The 14879-nt window shown below is 32.3% G+C and overlaps 1 protein-coding gene across 7 annotated transcripts in view; it reads left to right on the forward strand.

Annotated features, from left to right (window-relative positions):
- The window catches only part of LOC129004903 (uncharacterized), a 187405-nt gene that overhangs the window by 68031 nt on the left and 104495 nt on the right, over positions 1-14879 (forward strand). For all 7 annotated transcript variants that reach the window (XM_054433602.1, XM_054433612.1, XM_054433619.1 and 4 more), the window contains 2 exons: positions 538-679; positions 11575-11648. In XM_054433602.1, coding sequence (XP_054289577.1) covers positions 538-679; positions 11575-11648 — 216 coding nt within the window. The remainder of the gene's footprint in view (positions 1-537; positions 680-11574; positions 11649-14879) is intronic.

Below are 14879 nucleotides of genomic sequence, written 5' to 3' on the forward strand. Positions count from 1 at the left end.
GGACTACCATCCCCATTATCAAGAGGAAGATGCTGTTGGCCCACCGCAGTGCTCTAAATTCCACGCTCTGCTGAACACGCTTCTGACGTAGCTAATATAAGCATTTTCATGAATGTTCTCATTGTTGTTTGTTAACCTTCGTCTCATTGTTATTTTTGTTAAGTTTGTTATGGTTATTGTACCCCAACTCTAGTCCATGCTTGTCATCATTCTATTTATTTCTAGTCATGCCTGTTTTATATATACACATATTATTAATATCTAAGCAGTACAGTGTCAGCACGTTTATTAAGCCAGTCTCACTGTATTTAATAGACACCTCAGATGCATTTTTTATGTTTGTTAGTATTTTTTTTGTGTGTAGTATTATTACAATGTATACCCTGTAAAAATGGATTTTCCATAAATAAATAAATGTTGAGAAATTCGACTGATCCGGCAAATATAATTTACATTTAAAATTTTAAAAGGTTTCTATAATTTATATCCGTTATTTGATCAATTTGAATTCCTTCTTCAGATACTTTTATGTTCCAGGTTTCTGGTTGCTGCGATGTCGCTCGGACCCTGATATCTCTGCTGTTATAGAGGTGGGGCGGTTAACAGATGTTGCCCCTCTACCCCAAGACTTCCCCACATGCGACGGGTTTAACCCTTACTCAATGGAGTATCTAACAATGTGATTTATGCTATTGTGATCTGTATTGTTTGATAGTGATTTTGAAATATATATTAAAATAATGTTTTTTTAAAGGTGGTTTGTCACTTTTACCAGTGGTAAGTTATATAATGGATTATTTTAATTTGATCAGAATTTTAAGTACCTACTGGTACTTGATTAATTAGCACAACTGAGAACAGGTTAAAGAGTGCCATCATAAGCACTGACATTTATTATTTCCTTGCCAATAAATTGTAAACCCATAGAGGCCAATAACAGTTCAAAGTAAAATTTAAAAAATATAGAAAATTTTCAGTAGCTAGTCCTGTCCCTTCAATTAAGTTATTACCTTCTCTCCCTTTACATAGTATAGGCCTATGGAGAAAGTATAGTTTTGTCAAGATCATATGGTTTCAGTTTTGGGTGGAAATATCTGTTTTGGGCCCGTCTGAACCCAAAAAGTGGTTATCAAAGTCTGTATGTGTGTGTCAGTGTGTGGGTGGTTGTGTATATAGACCTACGACTAATACGAGAGTCTGATTTTGACAAATTTGGTATGTGCGTTGGGTACTTCTACTAATCCATGTTATATCCTGGCATTTTTCACTTGTTTAAAACATTTTTAATAGTGACGAGGTGTTAGCCCGTCCTACGTACGGGAATTCAGTAATCAGTTAAAACCGTGTACAATTCAGATCAGCTAGTTTATTTACACATATAAAGAAAAAGTTTCTTGCAGTTTTAATGTGAAAAATCATATTGTAAACAAATGTTGTGTGACCAAATATGTTTTTATTCAATCATAGGCCTATCTATACGATATGCATTTTAAATCCGATAATTTTACAATAAAACAGCAATTCTGCAATTTTTACGATGTGAAAAGCGTTGAAGTGAGATTTGCAGCCGATTCGCACAGACGCACACTGATTATAAGTAGCCTACAGTAGAGAGAGTAATAGTCAATTGAGAAGTGTATAGACCTAGTCAACGATGCCACCTTCCATAGCATACCTGCCTCTTCCATAATTATTATCACCACAATACAACTACTGTACACAATTTCCAGTAGGTCTGAATAGAAACGACCTAAAATAAAACGATAGTATCCAATAAAATTCACAGTACACATAATTTAACTTTGGTGTCCTAACATAAAAACTAATCGTCACACCTATCTTTTATATCAATTTCACTGCATTTGCTAAATAAATAAGAGTAAACAAAGGAAAGGAAAAACAATAACAGTTTGTTTTGAAACAGCTGTTTGGTTCAAATAACATTAATTTAATAAAAAAGAACTGGTCACATGTAGCAGGAATATTAAAAGTAAACACGCTACGCTAGTAAAGCTAATGACGTAATTGTTAATGTTTATTATCCATACCGTTATCAGTTCTGTCCTTGATAATTACCCACCCTTATTGAATAAATGTACATCGTAATTTCCCATATTAGTTAATTTAAACTACAATATATTCATAGTTGAAATAAAAGTGATATTTTCACGTCTGGGGGCGCTGATATAGGCGCCCCCAAACGTAACTACAACTGAACACGATTTCATAAAAGGATGGTTTGTCTAATTGCAGTATCCTAGGTCAATGTTGATGTTGTGTTCAATCTATGTCATCCTTCTGTTTATCTTTGTATAAAACCCGGCTGAAGTTGTGGTGGTAATTTAAAATCGTGATTCCTGATTATTCTTGATCTTCTTTTTATGACATCAATATTTCCGGGCCTAATCCAAACAAAGTTAAAGCAGACAAAAATTAATTGTAAACAAAAAGCTACCATGAAGAATTAAAACATGTAAACTTTGTTATTTTTCTAATCTTTCCTTGAAAAGTGGAGCAGTAAAATAATTTGCATTTATCCTTTTTTATTAAGACTCGTGTACAGACCGATTTGTACTGTGGTTTAATTAATTTTGGTCGAAACTGTGGTTTAAACTGTGGTCTAATTATCTTTACTAATCTTACTTATTTCCTATAATCAATGACAAAAATAAAATAACCTCATAGTTCCATAGTTTATATTTAACCAGCTGTTAGTTAAAACAAATTATATTGCTCTAAAACAAATCGAAGATTACAATTTTATTTTATTTTGAAAACTGAGTTTATTAATAAACTTTGCCTATTAGACACAGTAAAAAAAACTTAAATTTACGATATAAATAACATGTAACATAGATTAATAACGTTGTCCATATAAATGATTTTGAATGATTTTACATGATTCTTTTAACACTTTTATGACTATTTCATTTTTTAATTTTGATGGAAGATTATATTTTTTTAAAAACACGTCAAAAAATTTTGTAATCGTCCCTCTTGCACCAATCATTATGCCAATTACTGATATAGAATTTAGATTATATTTGTTTCTTAAATAAGTTTCACATTTACTATAAATTTTCCTCTTTTCTTCATCTACTTCTAGGGGTTGATTTGTTGATGTTTCGAACCTTATTGTTGGATCAATTACAATTCCACTTTTAGATTTTGTATCATAAATTAAAATGTCCAATCTTCTGTTCGATCCACCATCTTCAGTGCAATGTATTTCTTCTACTACTTGCCAGCCTTTTTTTCGTAGTTCTTCTGCGATCATTGCTCTTACAGCATGGTGTCTTGCATTACGCAGTAAGGCACCAAAGGGACAAGAGCCAAGGACATGCGGAAGGGTTTCAGGCTCCTTGCAATGTCTGCAAAGGGTTCCGTCCTGGCTTCGCCCTGGTACGCTGCGTACTGGTACAACACCAGATATCATTTTTAATGAAGTGATCCATTCTCCTGTAGTAAGGCCATTTTTTAAATATATCCATGTGTTGCTACTAGGCACTTCTTTGAATAATTCTATTCCTCTACCTTTACATGGTAATTTAGACCAAAGTTCAAATTCTTTCAACTGTAATTTTGATCTCAAATTTAAACCAATTCTTTTTTTCTCTTTAAATTCAAAATCATGTGTAAAAATATCATCAATTTCTATTTGAAGTTTTTGAAGTGACATGGTAATTCTTTGGGGGATGTTTATTAGCTCGTTTACATGGCTATTTTGTACGTTTTTTAGAATTACACACATATTTATATGCTGTATAGAACTTTCCCATTTTGCTCGAATTATTCCCAGACCTTTGAATCTTTTAGGGGAATATAAGAAAGAGTTGGGTGTGTCACTTGGTAGAGTGAGAATTTCTTTTACTGCACTTCTAATAATTTTATCGATGTCCTCAAGAAATGTAATACTTATTAATTCGTTTGGTGTTACTTGCAAAATATATGTTAGTCTAGGCCAGAGGTACTGATTTATGATATTCAATTTCTGATTTGGTCCTAAAACACTAGTTCCAACTAATCTTTCTAGATCTTTTTGAAAGTTTTGTATAACTTCACACCTATCAAAAACAATTTCATTTTCAAAATTTACACCAAGATATTTAATTTTTTCCCCAAGTTTTAGAGTATTGAATTTAATAACATTTTGTTCATTTTCAATGTAGATGTCCTCTTCAACAAGTTTACCTTTCTTAATATTAATAATTTTTGATTTATTTATATTAATATCAAGGTCAATTTGAGAAAGTAGTTCTTTTGTTGTCCTAATCAATTTAGACATTGATTTGTCTGTGTTAGAGAATAACACTATGTCATCTGCAAAGGCAGCGATGTAAATATAATAAATAGATAGAAATAAATAAATAGTAAATATAATATATAATACTATTTATATACATAGTATTTTACTATGTATATTTAATTAATCTGTCATCCTCTTACAGAAGAATTGGACGTATCAATGATTAGCATTACACATAGTATATACTAGCTGTGTGCCCGTTCTACGCACGGGGATCTTATAGTAGTCAGTTGAAACCTTCTTATATTAAGATTAAGAACAGCAGTTAGTTTGCATATTTGCAGATATGCTGGCAAAACTATTATATATAAACCTTCGCAAATACAGTATCTGACAGTTCAAGCCAAAATAAATGCTTCGCAATTAAATGTCACCCGGATCGTTATGGTCCATATGTCCAATGATTAAACTAAAAAATGTTTTATAGATCCATGAAGCGTAGCCCTAAAGTAGGCCTATAATTGAAAGTTACTTTCCACATCGGTTAACTTAAACGTATTTAAAGTACTACCTCAACCTCACCATTTAACACTTTATTCCGGTTGACATTTTCAGTATCAAAGGTGCTCTTGTCCATTCCGTGAAACACTGAGAAATAAGGACATCAATGCGTTACCAACAGACATACACACAACAATCCAAAAAAGGCCACGAACTATTGATACATAAACAATATAAAGGCGTAAACAATTCATGATGGTTTCCCAACAAATGTTTTACTCAAATAGGTTATTATTTTCTTAGCATACCGGGTAAGCTAAGATTTGGAATCCAGACAGAAAAAGCAAAACTTATACAGAGTTAAGACATCACTTAAATTGAATACGGACGGCTCTAATAAATAAGGTGCAACACCAACGATAACTAATTTGTACAGTGATGTGTTGATACCTACGTAAAAATGATTCTAGCAGCTACCAACGGTTCTAAGGAAAAGAACCAGTACCTACGTAAGAACCTACCTAAGAACTATAGTACATCCGACCAATTAAATACATTATTATCTAGTCCCGAGGTTATTGATCTCTTGCTTTTGGATTTTCTCGTAAAAAGTTAAAGCGTAAACTTATCGGTGTCAGTTTGAAAAAAAAACAACCTTACCCAAACAACTTTTTGTTATTTAATAGATTACGCATTCTCTAAACAATGATTAGTATATCTATTAACATTAGAAGGAAATGTGACGAAAATCACACAATGTTGGTGTTTTGGTCATTTGTAATTATATTTCTTAAGTAGGTAGGCCATGTATTCTATGGAAAAGTACCGGTATCAAGGATCGTCGTCAAAAAGGTTGTTATGAATAAATATGTAGGCTTACGTACCCAAGATATGAGCTATGGGCCTATTGGCTGTATGGTCCAGCGATTGCATCACGCGGTGAGTAGAAACAGAAAGTGACACATTGGAAAAGCGAGTTTAGCACTTCCTCTGTTAAACCTCTGTTACAATCACCCACTGCAGTTGTGATTTTTTACTTTACACTTTACACAACCGCCATTGAAGCGCCGTCAATGAGTGGAAACCTTTTTTGTAAGCTATTGGCGACGATCATTTCAGTGTCCAGCCCTATACAACACTGATTCAAGGTCTTCTTTCTGGTTGTCAAAACTCAAGAAACATTTTATACTCAAAGAATTTCTGGTTCCGATTTGGACGATGTCTAGTTATTTAATTTCATTTATAACACACACTATTAGACTATATTATTGCACTTGCGATTAATTAAATCCGTTATGTAAGAAAAACGTTTTTAATCTCACTTGGTTGGGATTTGCTTTCAAAACGTGATTCAAAATGGTTGCGGTATTTGTAAACAACATTTGTAAACATATCATTGACAGCTAGAAAAAATAATCTTGATCCGAACAGCTGTTCGTTATTTCATAGACGATTATATGTGATAAAAATTGAACGAAAATTTGACAAAAATCGCACAAAACTGCATTTTTGAACGTCCGTAATTTTATTTACAAAGTAGTGAGGCTATATTTAAATCACTAAAGACACTCTCGCCAATCCAGTGAATACATTAAAATGACTTGGATCTTGATAGGTACTCTGGTTTTCACGGAGAAGATTGCGTAAAATGCCATCTTGAGTGTTACAGACAAAGGGAAAGACAGACAGACAGACAGACAGACAGACAGAAATAGAGATAAGACTCGTTTCTGCTTCTTTAATGTATAAAACGTAAAAATAACCTAAAAGTATATAATTCTGAGCAAAGTACAGACATAACTCTAATTTTATTTATATAGATAAGTCAACCCTAAGTATGTTTTTTACATTTTTATCCAAATGCTGAATTTGTGGCACAAAAGCTGAATGTTTACAGCTGTTATGTTAAGCAAATTATTGTATGCCAAAAGCTAGTTTAGAATCTTAGCGTCGGCTGCTAGACTTTTTAAGAATTGAAACTTAATTTCTAAAAAACTGGGACCCTAAACTAAAATTATGGCTTTGACATTCCCTAGTTTTTAAAATTATCTTTCTTTCAACACAAAAATCATGAAAATCCGTCGAGTGGTTGATTCAGAATCGTGAAATAAAAAAACACTGTTTCGTTTTAATATTATATAGATTTTCCCAAAAAATAACAAAAATTTTCTCACAAAAACAGCTCAAAGATTATATTTAAAACTTCTGATACAACCCCCTATATGTTGTAAAAATTACTGTGCTAAAGTAATTACAATTTCTGTGATTTTACCTATAAAATATCATAGTTGTACCCCCACCGCTAACCTATTATAAAAGTTTTTGTCAAGCTTATGGGAGAAAGTATGTGTCAGTTTATTTATTTATTTTTTTTTATAAAATAATTAATGTTAGGTTAGATTAACGAGATAGTTATGCTAGCTCACTATTCATTTTATGCATGTGTAAACTACAAATAAAGATTTTTTGTCTTTGACTTTGATGTATCCATTAAAGTAGGTAAGGATCCAGGTTTTATCAAATAATGAAAAAAAAAACTGGTATTTTGTAATGAGCTTAGAAAATGTTTTTTGGTTTTCTCAAACATACAATTTAATTCAATAGACAAACATCTTTACTAGTAATTTATCTAAGAAATACATACGCGTTGAAATACTAAAATAGTTGAAACCGGCTCTTGCTTTACAATAATTATATAAGTAGCTTCTTTGGTTTTCCATTATCTTCTTAGGTCGAAGAATTTCTTGATTGAGTACACTGGTTGATTTATTAGCCAGTTCCAAAGTTCCTTTAAAGTTTTTTCCTGATATGATTTTACATGTGCAGTGGGAGGGATTGACAGTTTTGCCACCAATATAATGAATTATGGTTTCTTACTACATTGTGTGGTGTGGTGGATGGGAAGGCTCCTCCCCTGTCCTGGTGGTAGTCTCTAGATCCTCTATTATGGTGGTTCTGGAAATCCTGATTCCCGGGAATATTTAGATTGCTTGTGTACATTGCTAGTTCCTGAGTTCATGAGTGTTGCAACTGTTAAAATCTTGAATGATTTGAAGGCTTCTACTGGGCCAAGGTCAGAAAGTATCCTGACAGCCTTCTTCTGAGCCACCAGCATTTTATTAAGATTTTGTTATCAGAGGTGCCTGCCCAACAAACAGCCAATAATTTTATGTGTGATTTCACCGTATGCTGTTTTAGCTGATTCTATTCCTTCTATCCACATCATCCTCTTTACTGTGTGTCTTGTCTTCTGAATGAGAGCTTAGTTCATGAATATGATTGCTCCATGATAGGTCAGCAATCAGCATCAATCCTCGAACCAAGCAGTTTTGTATTTGTTTTAACTAAAATATCTAGAGTTTCAGGAATTTTTCCTGTTTTCTGCTAATATTAATCTTGGTTGTTTTAGCCAACTTTATTTATAGCCAAATCATGTTGTTGCCTTTTCAGTAGAAGATAGTATATCTGCATGAAATGTTTGTGGGGACTTGTTCGATAGTAAAAGGGCCGAGATAATTTGTTATATCATCTGCATATGTGATCAATTTTTATTTTGCTGTTTCCAATGAATCCGGAGAAATCATTTATTTGTGAATAGGATGATTAAAAATGGCTCCAGGACAGAGCCCCGAGGCACATCCCTGCTGACTGGTAGTTGTTGGATCTATGAACTTCCATTAATTCTTGTCATATTGAATTTCAACTATTTGTGTCCGATCACTTCAATGAATTCATAAAGAGTGCTAAGAATTAATGGGACGACATTTTGTATAGATAGTAAGGTTTGATAAAGTTGATGTTTGAGTGTAACAAATAACATATCAAATTACAACTTGATTGACAATTTCAGAATCAACCTTTTCAACCTTTTATGATTGCTAACCCTTTGACACAGAACATAAACATGTTTAAATGTGGACATTTATAATTATTGTCATTTTGGTTATGTATTTTTTTGTGGACCATTCCATTGAGATTTTGAGAATTTCAGAGCTGTAGTAAAATCAGTTTTTTGTTGTGGATAATTTTATTTTGCCCATTGGATGGAATCTATACTTATTTAATACGCAAGCAGGTTTTTTGTGACAATTACTCCTCCGAAACTGCTGAACCGATTGACATGTTTTTGGTGTCATTGGAAAGAGCGTAACGTGAAGTTGTGCAGGAAACTTTCTTTTTAGGAAAATAATTAGAGAGTGAGGCCCTGGAGCCCTTTGAAGTTTCGTATTTCTCCATAAGATTAACATGGGAAACAAACATTGTTATGAAACTACAGCTGTTGTCGGAAATGCTGTTCTGCTATTTAATTTAATTTGTTTACAAGGAGAATTGTTTCATGGTGCCATGTGGTCAATGAATTATACTTTTGAATATATTTTAAATGCTATACACTTTATAAAATGATATTACTGTAATACATTAAGAGATCTTCATTTAAAAACCGGTTATCAATAAACACGATTGAGCCTTTGCCTATAATATGTTTCCTGGTAAGTGTGTTGTAACTGTTTCTCATAGTAGATTATAGTATCTTAAAGTAAAACGGTATTATTCTTTTTTGCATTCTCACCCCGTAGCGAAGCACGGGCAGAGCAACTAGTTGGGTTTAATCACAGTTAAATGTGCATCTGTTATTGTGCCAGCCAACTCATTAGCTGGACGTCCAGTTGATTAGTTTTTATTTGTAAGCCACATAAAACTACACAGTGAAATATTTTATTTAGATACCTATTCCTATTTATTAATTATTAGTAGAACTGTGTTAAGATCCATAAAACGTGATCAGTGGGGCAGGTATCATAAAACTGTTAACTGTCAGTTCTCCTAATTAGAAGTAACGAATAAAAGTTATATTTGCACAACAAAGATAAACTAGAAGAAATGACAGTACTGTGAGAGTATTCAATGAGATAATTAAGTTAAAAGAGTAATAAATATTATATTTTGCAAACATTAAGATTGTACAATTCTTTGTCCTTCATAAATACTGATTAAACACAACAAGGTATTTTTTACATTACTGGTATCTATTGTGTTTATTGTGAGTTCTGATAAGGAACGCACCTCTATTCAACTGTGCCTACCCTAGAAACATGGGGTTTAAAATCAAGTGAGTAGTATATTATTAGATACAAAACTAAACCAAATACAATAAATTATAAGCTTGTATATGAATGTCCAGTCAATGATAGTAAAAATCTTCAAATGTTCAAATTATTTTGAATCAAATAAGTTTTTATGAACATTTGGATTATTTTTTCTACACAGCAGAGAGGGAAAGAATCCTTTGGAGTGCTTTTTACTTTGAAGGAAGGGAACTACTACTCAGTGTAAATTAAAAATAATATAACTTATATAATATTATGTTCCATTTTTACCATAATTTAACTTAATAAGGTCTATTTACTTGCATGAAGAAAAAAAACTAGCCTATAAGCTCTTTTTACCAGGTGTTGGCAGCTCAGTACAGACTTCTGACCAAAAATATGATTAAAAACATTTTAATATTTCAACATTACTTTATTTTTCACAATAATGACACGAATCTTACTTTGTCAGTCTTAAATAAAATCCATAATATAAATCCCAAATTACCCATGAACTTTTGAGAAAACTAAAAGTCACACCCCCATATAGTTAAAATGCTCAGCATGACGAGAAACCTTGCACAAAACTATCCATTATTTCATAAATTGCCCTTTAAGGTCGTGATTCCTTTCTAAAGGGAACTTTCCATATACCTGTTAAAAATACCTACCTCAGCTGTACTTATTTGTTTGTTATTCTTTCAATTTATTAGCTTATTAAAATCAGGTGTGATTTTTTGTTTGTATTACCAAGGCCACACTAAAAAACAGGCCGTAATGCTCGTCCAGCATGACGTCACGATAGAAGACGGTAATGATGTAATTTTGCCGTTTGTGATCAGCTGCTTGTTTTAATCTTTCATTGGAAAATAAATAAATAAGTACTTATACGTCATAACCGTCTTCTATCGTGACGTCATGCTTGGCGAGCATTACGGCCTGTTTTTTTAGTGTGGCCTTGGTATTACTATCTGTTTTGTTATTTCACCTTAAGTTAACCAATCAATAGTTTCATTAATACTTATACAAATCTTATACTTTTAATACTTTTCAATGAATTGGCGACCATACAAAGTAGGTATTTTAAGCCAAGTATGAATGGAGATGAGTGTAGGATGAGTGGCGTGATCTAGTAGTCTTGTTAGTGACTAAGGCCGACATATTCCTTAGACACTGCTGTTAATTAATAGCACATACAGCTACGAAGTCAAATGGGGTGAAGCCTGTTATGTGGGTAAAAGCTATTATAATTAAATCCAAATGTTAAATCTCTAAAACCATCAAAGGAATAAGCATAATAAGGTTAATTACCATAGACTTACTTTACTTATAAAAGCTTTAAGGGGGCTTTCATATAAAACATTTTTTAGGGTATAAAAACACAGACAAATTGGAAGACATTTTAAACTAAAATTTCCACGCAATAATTAAGTTACGTAATAGGCTTATTTGCCTATATTTCCTTTTGTTTACATAAACAACATGAAGTAATAGAGTAACTACTGATATCATTTTCTCAAGAACAATTTACAAATAGAAAATGTTCAAGAAAAAATATGGTCAATATTAGCTTTCTAAGCAATTTCATGCTTTTATAGATCTATTAAATGGTGGATAATCTTGGGATATAAGCAACAAGTTTGTAAAGACAACAAAGCAAAAAACTTATATTTTCCATAATTTGTTAGAACTATTCCTTTATTCAAGTAAAACTCATAAAACTGTCTTTTTATGTTTCAGTTATACCAGAGTGAAGTATCTTTTTATTTTGTTCATAGTTTCATCAACCTCACGATGCTTAGGCCAACAGTCAGGTAAGTAAACTGAAAAAAAACATTCAGAAATTGGTTATCATTATCAACAATAGTATAAATCTTTACCTAACCCACCATGTTAAACTTCCCTATCCCAAGCGTGATGTATACAACTTCCTTACTTCTCGAGTGATGTAAAGCTGAAAAAAACTCACTCGGTGATGTAATGAAACCCATTTAAATAACATTGAGTGCTTAACTTAAAAAATATACCTCTATGGAGGCATCGATGTTCAACACTAGAAATCAGCTGTGCGCTTGAATGTTATTTTTATGCTTTAAAGTATTTTCCTAACCTAGCTTTTGTTTGTAAAAGAACGTTACTGTTAGACGATGAGTGAAATGGATAATGAAAAATATTGTACGTAACCCCATGTACATTGTCGGGTCAGGTAAAATCTTGTACGTTACACGTTACGCAAGAGCGTGTTTACATCTCTTAGGTGAATTATGCAACTCGCTTCCGCTCGTTGCACAACAGTCACCTGCGTGATGTAAAAACGCTCTTACTACACTTGTAAGGTAAATAGCTATTACACTCTTCATAAATCTTTATTGGTAATTAAATAACAGATGTTACAATAGACCTCTGTGAACATGGAATCTTCACTAAATATAACAAAGACAACAAGAAAATGAATAGTTAAAAATCATTTGAAAAACAATTTTTAACTACAAGACACTATATAAGGTTTGACCTTTTGTAAAAAGCTGCAACATACTTATAGGTAGGCTATAACTTTAAATGGCAGAATTTGTAAAGTGTATGGTGCAGTGGGTTGCGGCTTTTGCACACTTTAAGCAATCCCCTACCTCACTCTTCCATACAACCTTATGAATGAATACCCCGATTTGCTCAAGTTCAAATGGGAAGTTCGACGCTCCGCACTGCAATTCTATTAATAAAGCTCAGAGTTGCACCTCACCACAAGAGGTCAACGATGCCCATACACATCATCGCTTTAGTATTTCCTTTAAAACAATTGTAACTAAACTTTAAATGCCAGGTTCATTCACCAGTATTCCTAAAATTAAATAAAATGGAAAATTTAAAATCAATCTTTAAATACCAGGCTGATTTGGCGGTATTTATAGACTACAATAAAACAATACCAATCCTTAAATGCAACTGTGAGGCTTATTCGCCAGTCCTTTGTCAATTTACAATATCATAAACATTAAATACCAACTGTTAATACCAGGCTCATTCGCCGTTCTTTACACAATGACCTATTCACAATCACTGAAACATATCTGGAAATATAAGTTTACGAATTTATTATATAAGTGATACGATATCTTGCTTGGTAAAAAAGAGATGCTAATACAAGAGAGGATGAACTACAACTTTTAATCAGCTTTTATTAGGTCAGATTGATTAGACTCTGCCAGTGGCTCTGAAGTAGCGAGCTCAAAGGGGTGGTTTTTGGAACTACTTCCGGGTTAAGCGGTCTCCAGCTTCTTTGTCTCCGCAACCTATTATTGACCGTGTTGCTAATACCTGTTTCTTTATAACGGTTATAAACACCAACCGTTACAAATTTGAATTTGTTCTTTTCCCAAATAAGTGGTTGGTTGGAGGAAGTCATCCCAAAAACTATTCAACAGATTAACTTACAACAATAAGAATTTATAATATAGGTAACATTTTTTAGTTTTACGTTCTTCATTTTACATTTGTTTGAAATTATCTCTCTCGAAAGGAATTCTGTGCAGAAAATACTGAATTGTTGTTAAAATTTAGTCCTTATAGGTTTTATCAATATCTAGAGATTTTTAAAGTAGTGTTCTTAAATCTATATATATAAAATCCAATGTATGTTTGTTTGTATGTATGTATGTTTGTTTGTTTGTTTGTTTGTCCTTTATGGACTCCGAAACCACTCACAGACAGATTGTAATGAAACTTTCAGGTATTATTAAGCATTATTCAAGGATGTTTTGTGTGAAGTTTGTGCAGAACCGTCAAAAGGGCTCCGCCCCAGTGGCTCTGGAGTTTCCCATGTTAACCTTATGAGTATTCATATTTAAATGGAATGTAAGAATCTTAACAGCTGGTTCAACTAAAGAATTTGATTCTAAACAATAGAAAAAAGTAAAGTTCTCATCGCTTTTTGTTGTTGTTGAAGTTTTGTTCAAATTAGCTGTTGTTGTCATAAATGCAAAAAGAATTAATAGTGCTGCACCCTGTTGATAAACCTTATAACCTTTTAATGCTATTGAATATCATATTGACATACATATTTTAGTAAGTTTCAGAATTGGAAACTACCTCCATATTATTATTTGAACCTTTTTTTTGCTTGGAACAACAGGCAGTATCTGGTTAAAATCTCCCCCAAACAATATAATTTTCCACCCTGTCCTTAAACATTCCCTACTCTGTGCACCATTCCTATGACAATAGACAATAGACAAATTCTTTATTCCTTCAACAATATACACATATTGTAATAGACATCGTCAAACTTAACAAGCAATAACAAAATATCAAGGCAACAAATATTTGTTCTGTCAAAAGATACATATAATACATAAATAAATGTCACAAAATTACAATATCTAATCTGTCTACAATAAGGTCATCTTAACTATGCAACAAAAACTCATATTTCATAAATTCATCTATGTCATAAAAAGGATTTTTTACTAGCCAGGAATACAATACTTTTGCAAATTTTCTTTCTGATAAATTCAGCCAGGCTTTTGGTAACTTGTTAAAGAACTTAAGACCTAAATAACTATGGTAACTCTTTGTTTTGGTTAATCTACATTTTGGTAACTGTAGGAGATGTCTATCTCTTGTTTCATAGTCATGGAATATGGCTCTTTTAGGCAACGATGGATAGTTTTTCTTTACCAACATCAGAACATCATATATATAAAGATTAACAAAGGTTAAAACATTAGCTTCTACAAATAATGGTCGACAATGTTCTGACGGTTTAGCATTCATTATTATTCTAATTGCTTTTTTTTGTAAGATTAAAATTCTCTTCATGCCTATACCATTTCCCCAAACTGTCAGGCCATATCTTAAAATACTTTCAAAAAAGGAAAAATAAGACATCCTTAAACACACCTTAGTTACTTGTCTTTTTAAATTAATCAGTAAATATATTATTCTACATAACCTTTTACAAACAATATCAATCTGATTTTTCCATGAAAGACTAGCATCAATACTTATACCTAACAATGTTACAGTCTTATTTACATCATATAAATTAC

This window comes from Macrosteles quadrilineatus, unplaced genomic scaffold, assembly GCF_028750875.1.
Source record: "Macrosteles quadrilineatus isolate MER2022 unplaced genomic scaffold, UCM_ALF_1.0 Scaffold_1__1_contigs__length_201487025, whole genome shotgun sequence".
NCBI lineage: Eukaryota > Metazoa > Arthropoda > Insecta > Hemiptera > Cicadellidae > Macrosteles > Macrosteles quadrilineatus.